The following is a 23,169-nucleotide window of genomic DNA, read 5'->3' as shown; positions in this document are numbered from 1 at the left end:
GGGCGGGCGAGATCTGCGGCACCAGCCACGGGGCTGACTCCGGACTGAGCCGGTGGCTGCGCGCGGGCCGGGTGCGGGTGGCGCTGGCAACGTCTCCAGGGCTCCGGGAGGCCCTCGGAGCTGCTCTGCGCTGCGCACGGACCCAGCGCTTCTCGTTCTCCCGCTCTCCCCCCGCCCTTCATCCTCCCTCCCTCCTTCTCCCGCCGTCCCCGCCCCCCAGCCCCTTTGTGCCGCCGCGGCTGCAGAAGACTCCCGAGCCGCCCCGGAGCTCCGTGGCCCGGCCCAGTCCGGCCCGGCCCGGGGGAAACGCGGGCAGTGATTGGAGAGCCCGGCGCGTCCGCCCCGTCCGGGGGGCCGATGGCTAGGGGCTGCGGTGCGGGCTGGGGCGCCGCCGCCCGACCCTCCCGAGGCCCCGCCTGCCTGCGCCGCATTGTCCCGGGCCCGGAGCCCCGGGTCCTGAGCTAGGAGGGACGCCGCAGCTCCGGCCCGCCCCGGACGGGCCCATGCGGAGAGCCGGAGGCATGGAGGACTACTCCGGGGAGGACGAGGAGTCCTGGTACGACCAGCAGGACCTGGAGCACGGTAAGGGGCCGGAGAACCCGCTGCCCGGCAAACCGCCGCGGCTAAGGGTGTGGATGTTCCGACGGGGCGCACTGCGCTCCCGGGGCGATGCGTCCGGCCAGGCTGCCCGGGCTTCTGGAGGAAACGAGGGAGTTGCCAGTGGTTACCTTGACCCGACAGCCAGCTGGGGACTAGTGGAAGTGGCTTTCTCCTCTTCCTGCTCCCCCCTCTCCTCTTCCTCTTCTTTCTCCTCTTCCTCCCTCCCCCGACCCCAAGGAGAAGTGGTGTCCTGGGACCGGAGCATCTCCTTGTCCAGTTACCACCGGCAGCACACACACACACACACCCCAATCCAGGGAGGGCACACCTGCCAAAGTACCTCTTTAGTACTTAAGAGAGTCAGAAAAAAAGGAGGGGGTGAACTGAAAACTTGAGGGAGGGGGCACCTTTTGTAACATTTTGTGGAAGGGGAGGGTGATTCTTAGTCGCCTTTAGCCGAACCAGCATCTCTCCTACCACTCAGGTTGGGAGAACCTCTGTAGCTCAGGAAAGTTCCCCCCAACTTAAGGAGGATGCAACAGCCCCCCTTTCAGGACTCTGGGCTAGTCAGCAATGTGTAGTGAGGGGGCGGGCACCGAAGGGAGGCCCTTAGCACCCTCTATTCAGCTTGAAAAACGGGTAGGGGGAGAAGGGGGCTTGCTGGGGCTGTCAGAATTAGAGCAGGAACTTGGAGAGGCAACTGGGATCCCAGGGGAACCGAGCCAAAGTGGGAGGCGAGCTTTTCTGTAAGGAGGGGGAACAAGGATGGGTCAGCCTCTGTGGCTGGGTGAGGGGGGTGGTGGTGAGGTGGCTGAAGTGACATCACTGCTGATTCAGGAAGGGGGAGGGGGTGTTTCCAGCAGGAAGGGAGAGAGCTAAGAGAGGGCCAGAGCTTGGTCTCACTGCAGCTGGCATCAGTCTTGGCCCACAATGCCAGTCTCTTGGTTAGAGCCTGGCTGCATGGGTATGATTCACTGTCTTGCTCCTGGTACATGGATTCTACACAGATCTTTCTCCTGGGCTGTTTCCTCCTTCCCTCTTATGCCCAAAATCTCAGCTCACACTCATTTTCTCTAGCTTATCATAGACTTATAGGGTCACATCCTTCTTCCCAGAAAGACCCCAGTTAACTATTCCCAAAGTTCAGACCTGGAAGCAAGGACTAGTGATGTGCGGTGGCTCCAGGCTTCAGTCTCCCTGTTGGCTAGGAGGTGGTAAAAGGTTTTATCACTTGTGATCTCTGCTGGGAAGAGGACAGAGGGCTCTGAGGATGTCTAAGATTGTTTTTCTCTTCTCCTCCTCCTCTTTCACCAAAGTTCAAATATAAGTCATCTTTAAAAAAAAAAAAAGCAACTGATGATATTACTGCTGCCTTTATTTCCATTCATACACCCTTAATGAAGGCTTTGGCACCCTGCCTATTCCAGATGTGGGAGGGAGCTGGAAAAATGGAATGAGATTTAATACTCTGGAGGAGAACTGGCAAAAATTGGGACTTGCCTGTACTCTCAGCCCAGCTGTGCCGGATGTTTCTTCCCATGCTCCAGGAACATTAGTGGGAGGTGGGTCTAAAGAGGCTGTACGTAAAACCATACAAATTCAGAGGTCATTTAGTCCTCCATTTTACAGATAAGAAAACTGAGGTCAAAAGACGTTAAATGATTTGCCTAAGGTCCCACAGAACTCTGGATTGTTAGGGTTGGGAAGGTTAAAGTCCCTGTACCCCTGACCCCATTCACTTCCAAATAAAGTAGTCTTGTATCTGTTCATTATTGAATTATAGGGTTGGGGCTAGAAGGGATTATCTAGGTTAATCCCTTTATTTTACAGAAGAGGAAACTAAGACCAAAGAGGTGATGGGGTCACCCCTGGTGACAATAAATGGCAGGGCTGGGACTCAAACCAGGCCTGAGTTCTGATTTATTGCAGGGTTTTGAGGGAGACAGGCTACTCATTTTTCCTTTTTCTATACCAAGGCTCTTTAATTCTCCCTTGTTTCTTCCTCTATTTAATATGTAGCTAGGTAGTGCAGTGGATAGAGCGCTGGGCCTGAAGTCAGGAAGACCTGAGTTCAAATCTGGCCCCAGACACCTACTAGCAGTGTGACCCTGGACAAGTCACTTAACCATTGTCTGCCTCAGTTTCCTCAACTAATGGGAATAACAACAGCCACTCAGGAGGGATTTTGTGAGGATCAATTGAGATGATATTCATAAAGTGCCTGGTTGGCACATAGTAGATGCCATATGTAAAATGCTTATTCCCTTAAAAACCTCATGGAGTTTTTAAGAGCAACAAACATGCAAAGTACTTTGTAAACCTTACATCGTCATACAAGATGTCCCAAAAGTCTTGGTGCTCTTTCAATCTAAGCTTCTGGGATACCCTGTATGATTATCAAATACTATTATTTATTGCCATGTTGTTGTTCAGTCATTTCATTTGTGTCCTACTCTTCCTGACCCATTTGAGGTTTTCTCAGCAAAGACACTGGAGTGACTTGCCTTCTCCTTCTACAGCTCATTTTACAGATGAGGAAACTGAGGCACGCAGGGTTAAGTGATTTGCCCAGGGTCACCCAGCTAGCCAATATCAGAGGCTAGATTTGAATTTAGATCTTCCTGACTTCGGGCTGGTGCTCTATCCATGGTGCCACCTAGCTGCCCATTCGTTGCCTTAGCTGCTACCAAATTACCTGGAATTTATTTTTTTTTATAAAATTTTGCATATAATGATACATTTTCACGTTATCTCATCTGACCCTCGCAACAACTCCTTGGAGTAGATGGTATTCTCCTCTCCACTTTACAGATGAGGAAACTGAATCTTAAAGGGATTTGCCCAAGGTCGCACAACTAGTAAGTCTCTGAGTCGGGCATCCAGCTCAGGCCTTCCCAGCTCCAATACGCCATTCACTGAACCACTACCAAGGACTTTCAGTTTTTGTCCTTGTGTGCCCAGTGCCAAGCACAGTGCCTGGCATATGGTGGGCATTTAATAAATGTTTATTGATTGAGGCAGACTCCAAGTGAATGCAAAAGAAAACACAGGACAAAAAAAAAAACACAAGAAAAAAAAAGTTTCAAAAAAAGTATGCTTTGACCTGCATTCAGACTCTATCAGTTCTTTCTCTGCAGGTAGACAGCATTTTTCATCATAAGTCCAGGGCATTTAAAAAGGAAAATCAACCCACCTAGAGTTTATTTTTCCTCTTAAAAAACATTTTTTTATTGATGCCTTTTCCTCATATATCCCTCCACTCCCACTCTTGTTAAAGCCTATAACAAAGAACAACAGTTAAAAATTAACAAAAATTAACAAAATTTTAAAAATTAACAAATCAGTAGCTAAATTTTAAAATATTAACAAAAATTAACAAAAAGACAGCATCTGATTTCACATGCAGCTTTCTATGACTGTATTCCCCCACCTCTGCACCCACAGGAGAGAAATGAATTTTGTCATCTCTTCTCTGGGACCAAACTTGATTATTATGGTTCATCAGAGGTCAGCAGTCTTTTGGTGCTGTTTTCATTTCCACTATTTTAATCATTGTGACATGAAAATAAAATGCATTACTTTTATTTTTAAATAGTATTTTTTATTTTTTCCAATTACATGTGAAGACGATTTTTAACATTCAATTTTGGAATAAAATTTTGACTTCTAAATTTTCTCCTTCCCTCCCTTGTTTCCCCCCTCCCTAAGACTGTGGGCAAGTTGATGTAGGTCATATATGTGCAATCACGTAAAACATATTTCCATATTAGTTGAAATACATTATTTTAAAAAACAAACAAAATGAATGGGTCATCTCTAAGATCCAGATAATCTCTAAGGTCCTTCCAACTCTAAAAGTCTATGTGTGAGCCTGTGAAATTCCTTCCACTGTAACTATATTACCCCTGCTACTTCCATCTCTAGTGCCAGATGGATCCAAACTAGCTACCTAATACTGAGTAATAGTACAGGCTATCCTTTTAGCAGCCAAAGAACATCAGAGATAAGGGAAATCCAAACTGGATGACAGCATCCAGAGAATGGTCTAGGATCAGAAGCTCATGGAATACTAGTCCTCAAGATCCAGGTCTCTTACTAATGGCAATGACAAGCCTATTGGTTAGTAGCCCTTAGTCCCTGTGGGTAGAAGATAGAAAGGAAGAGTGAAGAATGGAAAGGGTTATGGAGAAAGGTCCCATAAAATTGGACTATTGGGAATGAAGTTGTCCCTAAAAGGCACACCAAATGTTTTGTTCTTGAAAATTACTTTTCTGAGAAAAAAAAAAATCTGAGTGCTGCGTAGTTATAATACCCAAGTTTGGCCATGGAGATTAGAGGAAATATACCTCCCACCCTCCATTTCAGAGGTGGGGGACTATAGAGCTTGACTATTTTATATGTTGTCAGACATAGTCAATATGTTGGTTGGTTTTACTAAATCTGTTTTTTTACAGATCTGTTACAGCAGGATGGTCCACTGGGTAGGAATGGACATAGTTAGAAATTAATGTGATGTAAAAACTTTTTTTTCATCAATAAAAACAATTTTTAGTGACCTTTTCCACCTCCCTCTCCCCACCCCCAGTGTGGCTGTTACACCCCATTGTTTATCATCCTGACCAAATAGATTATTAGGCTAGGTTCTATCACCTATGTGACTTTGAGGCAGGTCCCTGTTCTTATTGGTGGGGGGATGGAGGGGAAAAGAGATCCTAGACCTATGCTGTGTCCCCTCTGTCTGCTGCCTCAAGCACCTGTAAAAATAGAAAGGCTATTAATTATTAAGCATCAGACACATTTTCCCTTTCCTCCTGACCAAGCATGGAGGGAGCTGTAGGTACCACTCTCATCCTCAGTAAAAGGTGGCTGCTGAGTCATGAAATGACAAGGGCTTGTACCAATGCCATGGATCACTTCTCTTCTTTTCCAACCCTTGACATTGGGCCCATAGTGGCAAAGGAGAATCAGACAACCTTAATATAGACAGAGGGATCTTAGTATCCTGTCCCTAGTGTTTTCTCAAAGATGGCCCAGACTCTAGGCCTACCCTGTCCCTAGTGTTTTCTCAAAGATGACCCAGACTCTAGGCCCATGGATTGCCATTTTTTAGGTCCTTAGGTGAGACTTCTGGTCTCTCCACATGGGCAGTATCAGCACTTCCTTTTGGAGGTGGGTGTACTTTCTGGGAGACAAACTGGCATAATCCATAGAACCCTAGACTAGAAGTCAGAAAGACTTGGGTTCTAATTTTGCATTAGATACCAACTGGATGTGTGACCCTGGGAAAATCACTCAACCTGAGTCTCAAGTCAGTCAATAAGCATTTATTAAAAGTCTATTAGGTTTCAGGAACTGTGCTAGAAACACAAAGAAAGGCAACTTTTTTAAAGTCCCTGGTCTCGAGGAGTTTATATTATAATTATTTACAATATGTAAATATTGTGATAAAATGTGAATAAATATTTATAATATGCAAATAATTCGGGACAGGCAAGGTATATACAGAGAACATGAAGGTATTTTGAAAGCCTGTTTGTTTTTTTTCAGTCATGCCTCACTCTCTGTGACCCCATTTGGGATTTTCTTGACCAAGATATCAGAGTGATTTGCCATTTCCTTCTCCAGCTCATTTTGCAGATGAGGAAGCTGAGGGAGACAACATTTAAGTGACTTGCCCAAGGTCACACACCCAGTAAGTGTCTAAGGCCAGATTTTAACTCAGGAAGATGAGTATTCCTGATTCCAACCCCAGTGCTCTATCCACTACACCACCCAGCCACCCTGAAAGCCTGTTTCCCCACCTGTAAAACGGAGATAACGCCTTATAGTTATGAGGCTCAAATGAAATTAGGGATGTTAAGCATTTTGCAAGCCTTTAAAGCACCATATAAATGTGAGCTATTATTATCATTTGTCTTTGGTCTTGACAAAGTCAAGTCTTGTTTCCTCAGGTTCAAGCTTTCTATTCTTAGTCTGTCAGGGTCATTGTGTTAATGGGGTGTCTCCTCCAATGACCTCTCCCTGGGCTCCGCAGACATACAGCTCTTCTACTGACTCTCTTCCAAGTATGCTCAGCCAGAAAAGGGTAGAACTATATTAGTTGATAATATTATCAACAATGCCCTAAGCTCCCGCTCTCACAGTAAGTAGTTCATGGAATATCACCACTTGGACCCGTGGCTTAAATTAGTTTGACACAGTTTAATTCATTAATCAGACTCTTAAGAGAGGACTTTTTACTTTTTTATTTTGCTTCCAGACTAGCCCCAATTCTTAGGTTCTTCAGACCTCTCTACCAGGTCCATTTCTGTCACATGTTGAAATTTTTCCCTCTGCAACCCCCATGCCATAATGCAGGGATCCTTTTGTCCCCCAAGAGTCTTTCCAGAACCCTGGAGTAAGTTTTTTTTTTTCTCTGAACCGTTTCACCCCATTCGTGAGTATGCAGTCCACAGTGACTTCTTGTAATCTGGTATTCTTCCTCTCTAGCATTCAAACATTTTCTTTAACAATGATGATGATAATGATAATAAATAAGATTTATGGACACTTTATGCTCTTATATCAATGTAATGCCTACATATCTACACCAACCCCACAGACCAACCTCAACAGGGAATTGAACAATTGAACCCTCTCTTATAATAAGGGAAAACAAGTAAAAGGAAACAACCTAGTCAATCCATCATTTAACAAACATTAACTGCTATTTGCCTCAGTTTCCTCATCTATAAGGGGAGATGATGATAGCACCTGCCTCCCAGGGTTGTTGTGAGGGTCAAATGAGATAGTATTTTTATGGTGCTTAGAAAATTTTAAAGTACTATATAAATGCTAGTAGTAGAAGCAACCATAGCAGCAGCAGGTTTATCTGACTCCCAAGTCCAGCACTGTCCACTATACCACCTCACTGCCTCTAATCCTTTTTCCCATTAAGAAGCTTACCCAGTGAGTGTGTCAAATGATATAGGCAATATCCTGGTCTGTCTCTCTGCTGAAAGGAGGGAGATTTGTTGTCTTACATATTCTCCAGGACCACTTACTGAGAGTTTATCTTCCTTTTAGTGTTCTCTTCCTTTCCATTGCTGTGATCATTGTCTATCTTGGTCTCCTCCTTCTTTTTTTTTTTTTTACTCTGCATCAGTTCATAAAAATCTTTTGTTTGTTTCCTCCGAATTTCTCCTGTTTGTCATTTATTACCACACACTAACAGCTCGTTACTTCTGTGACCTATGGCCTCGGAGACCCCCTTCCACAAGAAGCTCGGACCTTGGACCCACATAGATGTGGATTCATCCTAAGGGCATCAGGCTCCAGAGAGTAGGGCCAGGTTTCTCTCTTTCTGTGGCTCATTATGCCCCCATCCCAGGGCAAAACTCTGAAGGAATATCTAAAACTAAGGTTAGGCCAGTAGTATACACCTTCAATCCCTCTAAAGGGGAAGGCTGAGGCTGGCAGTTCTCTTGAGATCCAGAGCCTTGAACTATAGTAGGACTAAATTAAGTGATTGAATATATTCACTAATGTGATACTAATGTGGGGAACCATATTGGAGAGGCAGCTAGGTGGTACAGTAGATAGATCACCAGGCCTAAAGTCAGGAAGACTCAAATTCCTGAGTTCAAATCTGGCCTCAGATACTTACTAACCCTGTTTGCTTCAGTTTCCTCACCTGTAAAATGAGCTAGAGAAGAAAATAGCAAACCACTCTACTATCTTGGCCAAGAAAACCCAAAATGGGGTCATAATGAGTTGGAAATAACTGAACAGCAGCATTATGGGGAAGAGGGCCACCAGGCTGCCAAAGGAAGGGCAAACTAGCCCAGGTAGAAATAGGGTCAGATCAAAGCTCTCATGCCAATCCATATTGGTATCAGGCCTATGAACTCTCTTGTGCTTCCAGCCTGGGCGCAAAAATAAATATAAATAATAAATATAAATAAAACCAAGCTTAGATATGGCTCATGTCTAGGGCAGCAGTTCATTTCCTCTATTACAGAGAGTATCTGAGACACAGAAAGACTCTCAAGATTCACAATATATACAGAAAAACCAAGTATCTAAAAGAGCCCTTTATACTCATCACCCTCCCCTGAAAGGTAAAAACCCTTTGTAAGACAACTGGACAGATCTTTCAGGTTCTGCACTGTCTGAGCAGCTCACCTGGTCCAGCTAGACTAAGCATTGCTTGGACTTCTCTCTAAAGACAATCAGCTATCCATCAGTCAGTCAACAAGCATTTATTAGATACCTAGTATATGCCAGACACTATGCTGTGTACTGAGCATACAAAGACATCAATTGAAACAGTCTCTACTCACAAAGAGCTTATATTCTAATGGGGAAGATGACAGGGACATAAATACTTCCAGGATAAATATGAAGAAAATAAATACAAATAAATATAGAGTTGTTAAATACGAAGTAACGAGATAGTTCAGGGGATAAAGTGCTGGGCCTGGAGTCAGGAAGATCTGAATTCAAATCTAGCTTCAGACACTTAGTAGCTGTGTGACCCTGGGCAAGTCACTTAACCTCTGTTTGCCTTAATCCACTGGAAAAGAAAATAGCAAGTATCTTTGCCAAGAAAAATCCATACAGGCATCACAAAGAGTCAGACACAACTAAACAACTGAACAAGTTAAATACAAGGTAATTTGAGAAAGAGAGAGATCTAGTGGTCAAAGGAACCAGGAAAGTCTTCATGTAAAAGATGATACTTGGGTTGTGTCTTAGAGGAAAAGAAATATTCTGTATGGAGGAAGTGCATACCAGGTATGTGGGAAAGCCTGTGCAAAGGTGTGGAGATGAGAGATGGCGTGTTGTGCGAGGAAAAGAGAGGCCAGTTTGGCTAGACTGAAGAGTTTGGGTAGGAAACTGACATACTACAAAGCTCAAAAGATGGGTCAGAGCAAGGCTGGAGAAAACAGCTTTATAAGCTAAACAAAAGAGTTTTTATTGCATTCTAGAAGCTATTAATAGGATGCTTCTTGAGCTTATTGAGTCGGGGAGTGGCCTGGTCAGATGATGCTTAAGGAAAATCACTTTACAGCTGCTACAGGATGATCTAGTGGTGGCAATTTCTTCAAGGAGTTCTCCTCCCAATGGCTGGCCGATCCCCAGCCACGAAATTCTAGAACTCTTCATCCACGAGATTATTGCCAAGGTGGCAAAGTGGAGAAAGTGCCAGGCCTGGAGTCAGGAAGGCATTTCTCTGAGTTCAGATTTGGCCTCTGACACTCACTAGCTGTGTGACCCCGGGACAAGTCACTTAACCCTGTGTGCCTCAGTTTCCTCATCTACAAAGTGAGCTGGAGAAGGAAATGGCAATCCACCCCAGTATCTTTTTCCAAGAAAAACCACAAAAGGGGGCCCCAAAGAGTCAGACATGACTGAAAAATGATTGAAAACAACAAAATTCCATTTCTCAGGATGGCTAGTTGATGGCCACTGCATAGGAAAGAAACAGCAAAGCAAAAAAAAAAAAAAAACTTGCCAAGGGCTCTTTTCTGTGAGAGCTTACTAGGAAAATACCTCTATCAGATGCTATATGCCTGAAGCCATCATTGCCTCCGGTAGGGGGGTGGAGGGGGAGGGGGAAGAAAAGGGAGAGGAATCCATTCTTCCCTTTGGTGGAAGGACAAGGAAAAGAAAGCACTGAAAGAAAAAGCCCTGAATAAGAAGGCCCAAAAGAAAAAACAACGGAACCTCACTCTTATAGACTACCAAAGGAGCTGGAGTGGCTTCTGGAACCAGAGAGCCAATAATCTTCAGTAGTAAGGTTTTAGTGTCAACCACATTCATTGCCTACATGGGGTGGCCATCCCTCTTCCTGCCACTTAACTCATTATCATATTCATTAGCATCATCCCGAGTTCTAAAGTAATCTAGGAGTATATTTGTATATTCTGTGAATCAGAGATGAAGAAGGAATGCATTCCCGGGAAGGGAGACAGCTGGGCCAAAGGTGTGGAGGTGGGAAATGCAATATTGTGTGTGAGGAACTGAGAGGAGGCTAATTTGACTAGATGGCAGAGTACAAAAGGTTGAATAATATGCAGTAAGGCTGAAAAGATAGGCTGGGTTAAGGTTCTAAAGGTTCTTAAGGTTCAGAGCTAAGCAGGGTGGTTTATATTTGATTCTAGAGACAACAGGAAGCCACTGGAATTTATCAACCAAGGGGAAATAACATGGTCAGATCTGTGCTTAAGGAAAATCACTTTATAGTTTATAGTAATTAATAGTCCTTATTAATTACTAAAACCATAACCTCTTTGCCATTAATCAGGTAGCTCTCAGCACCCACCCAAGTTTATTAATTACTATTTATTTAATAAAGTGAAGAAACCTCTTTTCCCATAAGTAGTTACTCACCTTTCTCTATATGAAAACTCTCAGTCTCCTAGGTTTAAATAAGCATCTGTTATTGGTATATAACTTGCTAACAAAGAAACAAATAATAACACCAAGCCATACATAGTTATTTATGATATTTTAACAGTGAGACAGATCACAACCAGTCATCGTCTCTAACCATCACTTCTACTCTTGACTTTTTCTCACTTTTGAAACACAGTCCTACCATTCAGCTTCTCAAGACATCAATTAAAATCTCTCCTCAAGAATCCTCCTCTATTTTGTTTACAATGCAGAATGTCCTAAAACTCAGTACAGTTTTAAGTTTTAATAGCTTGAGCTACCCTGTATGAGCATTACACATATTCCTCTCAGGAAATAAATTCTTTCTCTATACACTCTGTCTCCAGCCATGACAGGAAAATGGTATCTTCGCATATGACAATTAAAACTCAATTTCTTTGCAAATTATTAAAACTCGATCCCCACTGACTCCTCAGGAAATGGTGGTTAAATTCTCATTGCCCCATGTTCCAAAGCCTTTCAGTTTTTATAGTATCTGGAGAAGAGGCTGATAATGAAACTGATTTTACACTTAGATGCAACTCCCCAGATGCCAACCCAGCAAAGAGCACATGTCTTGGCAGCAAGGAACTAGAGTGAATATCCAGCTCCATGAGGATGGCCTCTTTCTGACAAAGTTCCTTATTCTGTAATGTCATCAACTAAACTGCTGATACTTCATAGATCTGGAGTCCAGAATGACCTCCTCACCAACCACCTCAATAAGATCACATTTATAGTCAGTCCTGTGTGCCACATTTTGGGTAGGATTTAGATTAAACTAGAGAACAACCAGAGGGTAGAGGGATGAGGGTGGTGAGAGACCTCCAGGTTGTATTGTGTGAGAATCAGCTAAAGGAACTAGGAATGTTTGGAGATGGAATATGTCTTCATGAATTTGAGAGATTAGGTTTATATAAGTCATGTGGAAGAGGGATTAGGCTTGTTCTCCTTGACCCCAAGAAGCAGAACTGGGAAGAATAGATACCCAAAAAACCCCAATAAATTTGAGCTTAATGTATGAGGAAAAGTTCCAAACCATTGGAGTTGCCTACATTTAAAACGGGTTTCCCCTTTCTAAATGATCTAGGGATCACCATTGTCAAGGTATGTTGTAGAGATTTGGGGGGTATGAATTGTACTGCATGGCCTCTGAATTCTCTCCTAACTCTGTGATTCTATAAAAATCTGCCCAAAAACATGGAGACCTTCTTCAGGTTCTTCTAATATTTCAGTATGACCCTCAGGGTCTGTCATCCCTCTCTCTGTCTACATGAGCAGCCCCTCTCCTCCGCTGGTCACAGAGGTCCTTCATTGTCTTCTTGTCCCCATTGTCACTTGTCACACACCAGTCATCAGTAATATCCTACAGTCCACTTATACTTACCATACATATTCCCATTGCCCTTTGGGCCATCTGCAATTTTGACTCTCTAGAAACTGTCATGTTATGTTATTTTTATCTATAGAGCATCACTAATGAATGATGGAAGATACCACTATTAAAGAGATGGGATGTGGCAACACCAAGCAGTTTGGGATCATTGACGGCATTACTCAGTTTCCCAAATGTGATCCAGTCCAATTGCCTCCTATTTGATGCTACCTGTGCTTTTTTTTGTTCTCCCAGATGCAGCACCTGTCCAGGATATAGATGCTAGTGGACCAGCGCAGTGAGCTTTTGTGTTTTCCATCATGTGTTTTCCATCCACTTGGGTTTTTCATGTGGATGGTTAGGCTGATTACAATGACTATGTATTCAAAAGGAACTGGAAGTTTTGCATAGTCCCAGGGCTTGATACAATTATCAAGGAGCATTTGGAGAATCTCACCATCAGTAGACAGTCCTTCTTCTATTTGGATTCTGAGCAACAGTAATCAGGATAGCAAATATTTATATAGTGCTTACTATGTGCCAGCACTGTGCTAAGTGCTTTACAAATATTATCTCATTTAATCTTCACAGTGGAGGGAGGGAGGTGCTATTTAACACACAAAAAAACTGAGGCAGACAGAGGTTAAGTGACTTGCCCAGGGTCACACAGCTAATAAGTGTCTGAAGCTAGATTTGAAGTCAAGGTCTTAGGCCCACCACTCCCTCCACTGAACCACCCTGCTCTCCTGTCAGAACACTAATACTAGGCAATATGTGACTCTATTCCTGTGTCTCACTTGATTTTGATAGACGGTAGACCCACGGTCAAAGTTATGTCTATAGTTGCATCTGTCTTAGAATCTTGTAGGATTCAAACATGTGAATGGGAGACATCTTGTTTGAGGAAAGCCTTTTATAGAGTGTGTTTTATTCTGATGAATCAAAATGTTTTTCACCAGACGAGCACAAAAGAATCTAATATTCTATGTACTACTCAATCAGGCTTGTGACTGTGGTCTGCTACAGAAAATCTTGAAGTCCCACTCCATTCCCTTCCCATATTGATTTAATAGGCACATAAATCATTCTCAAAAAGATATTCTAAAGAAGAGGAAGTAGACTGTGGATTGGTGTTTGTGTCTTCTCTGGCACCTCCGCGGAGAGGGCAGGTACATTGTTTCTAGTTCTTGGCTATTACAAAAAGTTCCTTTCTTTTTATGACCTTGACCTTGAGGTACATGCCAGGCGGTTGACTGTCACTTTCCTTCCAGCTTTCTTGTAGAAGAACAGATTCAGGATGCAGGAAAGGTTTCTGAGTAGTTTGCAAATCTTTGGTATTCCTTTATCTCCTCTCTTTTCCTTTCCCTCCCTCAGGGAGGCGCTGCTGCTCATGGGCCTAATCCGACTACTGATTGGCAAGAGGTTTTTTTTTTTTCCGTTTTTGGGGTTTTTTTTTTTTGAAGGGAGGAAGGCAGGGCAATTGGGGTTAAATGACTTTCCCAGGGTCACACAGCTAGTGTCTGAGGCGGGATTTGAACTCAGGTCCTCCTGACTCCAAGGCCAGTGTTCTACTCACTGCGCCACCTAGCTGCCCCAGCAAAAGAGTTGCAACCTCCATTCCTGACATGGACTTGTTTTCTCCACTCCTTAGGCAATCCCTCCTGGCCCCCAGGGAATCAACATATTAATGTCAAACTTAGTTCAGACACTTGATTGGCTTAACCTACTGTAGCTCAGAATTCCTGAACTCCAGCAATCCACTGACCTTAAAGGGGGAGGGGAGATGGGATGGGAACCACCCTCTCCAGCAGCTTAGATTACAGGTGTGCACCACCATGCTCACTGCTCTTATGTTCTAATACTAGTTTTCACCATCCTCACTTGCCTTCCCAAAGAAGTCACCAAGTGTCGAGGTATATTTTGTTTTAGTTTGGAGAATTGTATCAAACTCATTGAATTTCTCTTCTGCAACAGATGTTGATATATAAACTGGAGTCATGTTCATGACAGTCCGATTGCTTACGCTCATCATAGGTGCTGTGAGACAAGGTGGTTGTGTCCCATGAAATGATGCGACTGGGCTGATAGTGGAACTCATCTTTCCAACTCTCTTATCCACTTCTCAGCAAGGAGAACTTATGAGCCATCCTATTTAACTACAACTTCTAGCTTCATTTATACTGAAAATGCCAATATGGACATGCTTCAACTCCCCAAGGAGTATGTCAACTATCTTGACATAACAATCACACATTACAAATAACAACAATTAAGGCTTGTAGTTAATATAAGAATGCTGAATCTTAGTACCTTCTGTTCACTTTCCCACAATTCCACCACAATTTATTATGAAAGCACAGTACTGAAAGCTGGTTTGTGTTTTTAAATGGTTCTGTGAGTCTCTGTAGATAAAGATGAAATCAAGCTATGGCCATCATTCTAGCCATCAAGGCCATGCCTAGGGGAAATTAAGCTGGCAGGTGTGGGAAGAATGATTTGGAAGGGGAAGAGATAAGAGGTAGGATGACAAGTTAGGAGGTTAAGGCAATAGTCTAGATGAATGGCAATGAAGACCTATATACTAGGTTAATGACAGCAAGAATAGAGAGGAAGAGATAGAAATGGGAAACAAGGCAGAAATCAAGTCAGCAGATCTCAATAAATCAATGACATGGGAGAGAAGCAAGAAAGATCACTCCAAGGTTACAAACATGAGTGCTGCTTTCAACCTCCTCAGACCTACACTTGGCAGCCGAGCTGGGGAAGACGCTGTTGGAGCGGAACAAAGAGCTGGAAGAGTCCTTGCAGCAGATGTACTCTACCAATGAGGAACAGGTGCAGGAGATTGAGGTGAGGCTGTGAGACTGGGTGTCTATGGGTGGTGGTGAACAGCAAGCCTTGCCTAACCCCCTCCGCTTCTAAGGCTTCACTGGTGGAACCACAAGGAACCAAGACCTTTTTTTTTTTATCGGCCATTACTCTGTACAACTCTCTCTCTCTCAATATTCAGAAGGTAATTTAGACTTCTATGCCTTCTCTGGAGTTTCGCATCACCCTCTAAATCTGTTTCAGAATCATACACTAAAACCAAGTAAATCTAGTGGTTTGAGGAACCATGGCAAAAACCCTTGCCTCTTCAGTCTTTCCCCCTGCTTTTTAATAGAACCACTCAGTTCCTCCCCGAGAGTATCGGGGGAAACCTCAGTCCAAATCCCAGTTCAGCCACTTACTGGTTGTATAGCCAGCAAGTCACTTATGAATGACTGGAGTCTTAGCATCCCCATCTATAAAACTGGATTAATAGTATTAATTGTGGCACCCAGGCTCACAGGGTTCTTATGGGAAGCAAATGGATTGATGTGTGTTTGCAAAGCACCCTGCCATCTTTAAGGCGCTGTATAAAATGTATTGTTGCTGTTGTTTCCTTACCAACACCATCCACAACCCAGTACCTGACAAAACAACTAGACACACTGCGGCAAGTGAATGAGCAGCATGCCAAGGTGTATGAGCAGCTAGATGTGACGGCTCAAGACCTGGAGCTGTCCAACCAGAAGCTGGTGCTGGAGAGTAAGGCTGCCCAGCAGAAGATCCAGAGGTGGGGACACCTGTGGGGGCCGCGGGGGGTTCTGCAGCTGGAGGGGAGATGACGCCCTCCTCATGGGGAAGTATGTGTATGATACACGTTTACATGGGAGCCTCTGCATGTGGGTGCTGGGGAGTAGGTTTCCCTCTGCAGATTCTGGTATCTGGGGCAGATATTGGACAGGTAGCTGTGGAGGAATTTCCCTCTTATGACTAGATCTAGGCAGTCAGGCAAGGGCCACCATGGGTGGACTGCTGGATTTGGGGATCAGGAGGTCTTGAGTTCAGATTCTGTCTCAGATACTTCCTTGTCACCCTAGGCGAGTCACTTAACTTCCATCTGCCTCAGTTTCCTCATCTATAAAATGGGGGTGATAATGATAGCATCCACCTCCCAGGGCTGTTGTAAGCATCAAGTGAGAGCACGTTTTGTAGCCTTAAGTGCTACATAAATTTTTTATACAGGGTATCCCAAAAGTCTTAGTGCAGTTTTAAGCTCTTTCTCTCTGGATAGATAGATATACATACAAATATGTGTATACATGTATATACACATGTATATACACATGTGTATATACATGTATATACATGTGCATATATATACTAAGGCTTTTAAAATACCCTGCATGTATTCATATATTCATTATTTTATGTAATTTATATTAGACATTTTATGTATATATACATATATAAATATATACAATACACAGGTGAATGTATATATACATGTGTGTATATGTATGTATACCCTGTGTGTATATATACACATATATTCATAAATATATATAATGCATAGATAAATAAATAGACAAACTACACACATATGCATTTCAGGGCTAACCCACTGTTCCCTCATTCTACATCACCCCCTAACCCAGAAATAGCTGCCAACATTAAGATTCCACCCTTGGTCTTTCTATCTGTAGGAAGGTGCCTGGATGAGGGCCAGGCACAGAGCTGACCTTCCCCCTCTGTACAGTTCTTAAAGACCCAGAAATAGAAGAAAGACATTATAATAGGATGCACAGCTTGTCTGATTTTTTCTCAATTCTTTAGCCTGACAGAGACCATAGAGAGTCTTCAGACCCAAGTAGAAGAGCTTCAGGGACAGGTGGAAGAGCTCAGGAGCTTGGAGCAGCTGCGGGTCCGAAGGGAGAAGCGGGAGAGACGAAGAACCATCCATACCTTCCCTTGCCTTAAGGAATTATGCTCCAGCCCCCGGTATGTTGGAGGCAGAGGGAGGAGGGAAGAAGGGGACAGGAACAGAGTTGGGACCTGGGGACCAAAGGTTATATCTTGGCCACTGATACCTTCAGGGTCTTAGGAACCAGAAGGATTCTCAGTGTCTCAGACCAATCTCTGCAAAGGGGGAAGGGATGGCCTATACAAATAGAAAGGAGAAGGCTTTAGCTCTTTAACTGGGACAGTTGGTTTCCTAAGAGACTGTTCCCACTGAGATAGTTAGCCCTAAGTATGTCTTTTTCCTCGCCGTCTTTCCCTCCATCTTCTCCTTTTACTGTCCCTGCAACTGCCAGCCGTCCCCAGGCAATGACACTGCCCCTTCATATACTCTGCTGCATTATACTTAATACAATGCACCCCTTCTGCACAATGCCCGCTTCTCTGATGGAATGGGGGTGAGGGGGTCACCTCCAGCCTGTTTCTCCTCCACTCCCAGAAATACACCATTCTTAAGGCTCTCCTTTTCCCAGTGAGCTCTACCAAGACATTGCTGAATGCTTGATTGTATGTGAGGGTGATTTTCAAACAGTAATTTTCAGCTCCTTTCTCCCCCACATCTGACTGCTCTGTCTAGCCATAGACTGAAAGGCCTTCTCAGCTGAATAGGGAAGGATTGTATTAGTTAGAAGGATCTATATGCAGAGGGTACCAGGTTATGTAATTGTACACAATTAAAAGACTACCTTGGGATTCCTTATTTGTCAGAGTTGAAAGGACCTTAGAGATCACCCTGGTCCACTGAACTCAACAAGTTTTATAGTGTGCCAAAGCAGATATGTAACAAGCATTTTAAATGACATGCAATTCATTTATTAAGTGACTGCTGTATACAAGGATACAGAGATGAGGGGCTTACAACCTACTGGAGGTTGTACACAGATATGTTTAATCCAAAGTAGAATGTGGTAGGGCCAAAGGAGAGAGCCAGATAAAATGCTTTAAGAATATTTGAGGAGGGGGAACTAGGTGGCGTAGTGAGTAGAGCACCCTCCCAGGAGTCAGGAGGACCTGAGTTCAAATACAGCCTCAGACGCTTGACACACTTACTAGCTGTGTGACCTTGGGCAAGTCACTTAACCCCAATTGTTCTGCCTTTCCCTCTCAAAAAAAAAAAAAACAAACAAAAAGAATATTTGAGGAGGAAAAAAATACTTTAGTTTGGATGGATCACAAATCATGGAGGATGGTGGCCAGCTCAAAGACTGCAGTGTACATCAGACTCAATACAAAGTCAGTTAAATTGATACAGTCCTTGGCTTCTGAGAGTTTCCAGTCTAAGACAACACAGATGTATAAAGAACGTAGATAGATTAAACACAAATTATTTTCATCACCTACAGTTAGTGAGGTAGTGAGAAATTAGATGTTTTTTACACAGGCTAGGAGCTGGGGAAAGTCTATACCCATTCTTTGAAGAATTCTTTACAGAATAAAGCTTTCCTTGGCTGGGCGTTTTTCAGGGCGAAGGAATTAATGACCATGATCCAGTGACGTAGTTCCTACCTTCCCAGGTATGAGGATGCCTTCCGCTTGCATAGTTCCTCAATGGATCTGAGCCCAAAGCCCTTGGAACGGGAGAACGAGCAGCTGCAGGCCATTGTGAGCTCCCTGCGTTCCCAGGTGAGCCAGGAGAAGCAGCGGAAGGAACGGGCGGAGCGGGAGTACACGTCCGTGATCCAGGAGTACTCGGAGCTGGAGCGGCGGGTATGTGAGATGGAAGGCTGCAAACTTCGGGTGCAGGAGCTGGAGGCCGAGGTGCTGGAGCTCCAGCAGATGAAGCAGGTGAAGACGTACCTCCTGAGCCGGGAGGACAACCTGTCCGAGGCCCTGCTGGAACCGCTCAACAACGCGCCGGAGGCAGATGATCCGGAGCTTGGTGGGGACGGGACGGCAGGTAAAGATGGGGTCCAGTCACCTGCGGCCTCACCGGGTCATTCGGTGCGGAAGAGCTGCAGTGACACGGCCCTCAATGCCATCATGGCCAAAGACCTGGCCAGTCGCCACATGGGCAACTACATCCTTCATGCCAACAGCGTGCGCAAGCGGGGCATGTCCATCCTCAGAGAGGTGGACGAACAGTACCACGCTTTGCTGGAGAAGTACGAGGAGCTGCTGAGCAAGTGCAGGCAGCACAAAGACGGGGTGCGGCACACCGGGGTGCAGACCTCCCGCCCCATCTCCCGAGACAGCTCCTGCCGAGACTTCCGGGCAGGGGAGGAGGGCCTGGGGGAAGAGTGGGGAGGGGGGAAGCAGGGCGAGAAGAGCCTTATTCAGCACGTGGAGGCCGTGGACAAGCGGCTGGAGCAGAGCCAGCCTGAATACAAGGCCCTCTTCAAGGAGATTTTTTCCCGGATCCAGAAGACCAAGGCAGACATTAATGCCACCAAGGTCAAGACCCATAGTAGCAAGTGAGCCCTGCCTGCTTCCCAAACCCCCTTGCTCTTGCCCCAGTCCTCTTCTTCCCCCCAGGATACAAGGTACCCCCACCTCCTTTCTCTAGCTTTCTGTAAAAGGGAGCCCTTTCCGACTTTGGAGTTGGTATGTGATGCTATCACTCCAACCTGGAAGGGCTCCCTGCAAGGATCGGGAGTTGGGGGAAGGGAGAAATCTCATAAGAGGACACTAGTTTATGACGGTTCCAGAGATACCTAAGGAATACCCCTCCCTCATCCTTGGGGTGGGGAGCAGGAGTATGGGGAGCACTGGGGAACAAGAGGTAGGAAGACAAGATGACCCCGTTTCTCAGGAGCTCCCAATCACCCTTTGTGTCAGCCTGATGAAGTATCCCAGAGTTTAAAAGCCAGACATCCCAGGGGAAGCCCCTCTCTTCCCAGCCCTCTGGCTTCCAGGCCATATAGCTGGTTCTCAGATGTATGGTCAACTTTCTTTTCAAAGCCATTCTGGATCTGGGGAATTTTTTTTCTTTTTATGCTAGCTTCTCCCCTCCCCCCCAAGACTGGATGCACTTGAAGTGAGACCACCCAGAGCTGCCTCCTGCAGTCCTGATTGGTTTCCTGGACCCATACCCAGCACCCTGGCCGGGAATGCCACCCCAAACCCAGGTTTTTCATCACTCCATTTTGGCAGCAGCCGTTTAGTCGAGGGCATCCCTGTCAGGTTGGAGACAGACAGCCCCACTCTTGGCAGAAAGCCTCCTCTGAGAGAACAGAGGGCCTCTGCTGTCACCCCAGACTTGGGAGCCAGCTGTCTGTGTCCCCTGGGATGTCCCGGCTACCCCTCAGGAGCCAGCCCAGCACCGTGTCTGTAGCAAGTGAGCTCTGGGGAGGAGGAGGAGAGATCCTCACCCAGCTGTGAAGGAGCTTAAACTCCTCTGCTTACTGTTCTCCAGCCTTCCCGAAAAATGCCTCTGAGGGGAATCCCAACTTGAGGGGACACCCCTCATGGCAGTTGGGATCCCCTGACTAGCATTGTAGCAGAACCACTCCTTTCTCACCCACGCTTGTGGTTTCTTACCTTCCCCGCCCCAGACTTCACTATGTCTGCCCCTCTCTCAGGGACCATGATATCTCATTTACATACTCCATCCAGTGCCCACTCCTGGGTATATACAACCAGCATGTTACTCGAGCTTCAGCTTCTAGCCTGTCACTCCTGGGCCAGCCTGACTGTCCCCTCCACCCCATACAGTATTCTCCACCCAGTGGGAGAGAACATATTTTGCCTCCTGAAAAATTCCTACTTTTCACCAAGATGGCTCAGCATCCTCTCTTAACCTTCTTCTGCCCACTTTATTTGGGGGTATGGGGAAGAAAGGCTTTGACTCTCTTCTGGGGTTAACTCTTCCCGACTATGGCTGTTGCCCCTTTCTGGCTCAGTCTAGGAAGGTCTAGGGATTCACAGCCCTGCCTCCAAGCCACCAAATTCAAGAGTCCCAATCCTGTCTGCTGACCCCATAAACATTAGCCTGATGGAGGAAGAGAGTTGCCTGGCTCCTATACTGACTGGGAGCTTCCATGCCTTATTTATTTGTAACCAGAAAAGCAGTTTTCTTAAGCATCCCTGAAGGCACCCAACCTACTCTTGAGGCATCACTGTGATGGAAGCTGGTGGCTCTGGTCTTTTATACTCCCTTGGTTTTGAATCTTCACCCTGTGGGGCAGGGGAAACTCCAGTCACTTGTGCGTCTCTTCTGGCGGGGTAAGGGTGAGGGTGGGAAAGAGGAACTCCATCTTGTCCAGACTCCAGCACACTAGCATCCTACCAGCTTCACCTTTGAAGTGTACATGAGAGAAATATATTTACAAATGCTTTATTCTCTTCTTAAATTAAAAAAATGCATCAGTATTCTGAAAGCAGAAGTTGCCTTCAAAGATATGGATCTTGTCTGTCTCTGTAACATTCACACGTACACAACCCTGTGTTCTATTAGAGAACTTTATAGCTCAGCGGTTCTTAATCTTTCTCTGTGCCATGGTCCTCTTTGGCAATCTGGCAAAGCCTATGAACCCCTTCTCAGAATCATCCTTGTAAATGTATAAAATACTGATTATATTGAAATACAATTATCACAATTGCAAAACAAATTCACCAACCCTAGTTAAGAGTTCCTGTAATATAGCTGGAAAGGGAGGGAGACATAATGCCCATTTCTCTGCTGGGCTGCTTCTATGTAATTCCATTCTCCAATGGGATTTCTTTTTTTGCTATTTAAAAAAAACAAAAATGTTTTATTGATGCTCTGTTTTTTATGCTACAGTCACTTCCCATTAAACCTTACCGCCCTCCTACAGACACACTATATAACCCTCCCTTATAACAAAGAAAAACAGAATTAAACAAAACCAACCTTGTTTGACACCATATGCAACGTTCCACATCCATAGACCTCTACTTTCCTACCAAAAGAAGGAAGCGTTTCATCAGTCCTCCAGAGCCAAGCCAAAAACATGACTTTCAGAACGAGCTTTCCTTCTTCCCATTCATTTTCTGCTGGGCTGGCTGAGTGATAGGCACAAAAGTTAAAAGGCCTTCGAGGGAAGGCCTGCCGTGTGAAGAATGCCAGTTAGAATAGAGGAACGGGGAAGCAGTGAGAAGAGGGCCTGGCCCTCAAGGAGCTTACCCTCCAGCTGAGATTGTAAGTCATCTAAGGACAAGGTGAGAAGAAAGCAAAACAAATCTCCCTGAAGAATTCTGGGATTTCTCTTGTGTCTGCTCATAAGAATGAGTTCTCCTGGCTCAGACTCTCAGGAGAGCCCAGGGGGCGGGTTATATATATAACATATATACATATATATGTATATATATATATACATATATATGTATATGAGAAAGACCCAGCTTTAGACATAAACCTCAGATCGCTTAGGAGATTCACTGGTAATTAGGGGTTGGGCAAATAAAAATAGTAACCCATATCTTTCTTGTGCCTTAAGAATTACAAAGAGACTTTCACTATGAGGTCAATAGTATAAGTGTAGGAAGCCAAGTTTTAGGGAGGTAAATTTAAAAATTTAAAAAAATTTTATTGCATATTTACTGTGTTAGGTACACAGTGGGGACTGGACCTGTGACTTCATTTGTATTGGAATTCTGAGGTGAGAAAACTCAATGTAGGTCAACACCTTCTCTGCATATTAGTTTCCTAGAAAGTAGTGTCAAACCAAAGCCATTAAACTGTACATAAGGATCCCCATGGGCCACATATTGACTTTAAAAAATTGTCATGTTCTATGTATTTTTAACTGTCCCAATTACATTTTAACTGGTTGGGAGAGGTAGATACACAGGAGAGGCCCCTGTTTGACACCTAGAGTGAAGAAAAGTTACTTTCCCATGGTGGTCATATAGCCAACACTTGAATCCAGGTTCTCCTGGTTTTGAGGCCAGCTCTCTACCCACTTGCTGCAGCTAAGTGGTATGGCAGATAGAGTGGAGCATGGAGTCAGGAAGACATCTGCCTGAGTTCAAATCTGGCCTCAGACACTTAC

General features: G+C 44.7%; 1 protein-coding gene across 1 annotated transcript; it reads left to right on the top strand.

Annotated features, from left to right (window-relative positions):
• Positions 1–219: 219 nt before the first annotated feature.
• Positions 220–21,549, top strand: CDR2L (cerebellar degeneration related protein 2 like). The gene is made up of 5 exons (XM_036756671.1): positions 220–582; positions 15,132–15,244; positions 15,844–15,992; positions 17,036–17,200; positions 18,733–21,549. The coding sequence occupies exons 1-5, from the start codon at positions 504–506 to the stop codon at positions 19,631–19,633; spliced, it is 1,407 nt and encodes a 468-aa protein (XP_036612566.1). The 5' UTR covers positions 220–503; the 3' UTR covers positions 19,634–21,549.
• The last annotated feature ends 1,620 nt before the right edge of the window (positions 21,550–23,169 follow it).

Source organism: Trichosurus vulpecula, chromosome 4, assembly GCF_011100635.1.
Source record: "Trichosurus vulpecula isolate mTriVul1 chromosome 4, mTriVul1.pri, whole genome shotgun sequence".
NCBI lineage: Eukaryota > Metazoa > Chordata > Mammalia > Diprotodontia > Phalangeridae > Trichosurus > Trichosurus vulpecula.
The sequence above is the reverse complement of the archived record's forward strand: the minus strand, read 5'-3'. Positions and strand labels throughout refer to the sequence as shown.

What these genes read in the sequence shown, in the direction of transcription:
- CDR2L (XM_036756671.1), top strand. Translation starts at nt 504, where the DNA reads ATGCGGAGAGCCGGAGGCATGGAGGACTACTCCGGGGAGGACGAGGAG. An exon ending in CCAGCAGGACCTGGAGCACG is followed by an intron (nt 583 to 15,131) that starts GTAAGGGGCCGG and finishes CAACCTCCTCAG; the next exon opens with ACCTACACTTGGCAGCCGAG. An exon ending in GCCCAGCAGAAGATCCAGAG is followed by an intron (nt 15,993 to 17,035) that starts GTGGGGACACCT and finishes TCAATTCTTTAG; the next exon opens with CCTGACAGAGACCATAGAGA.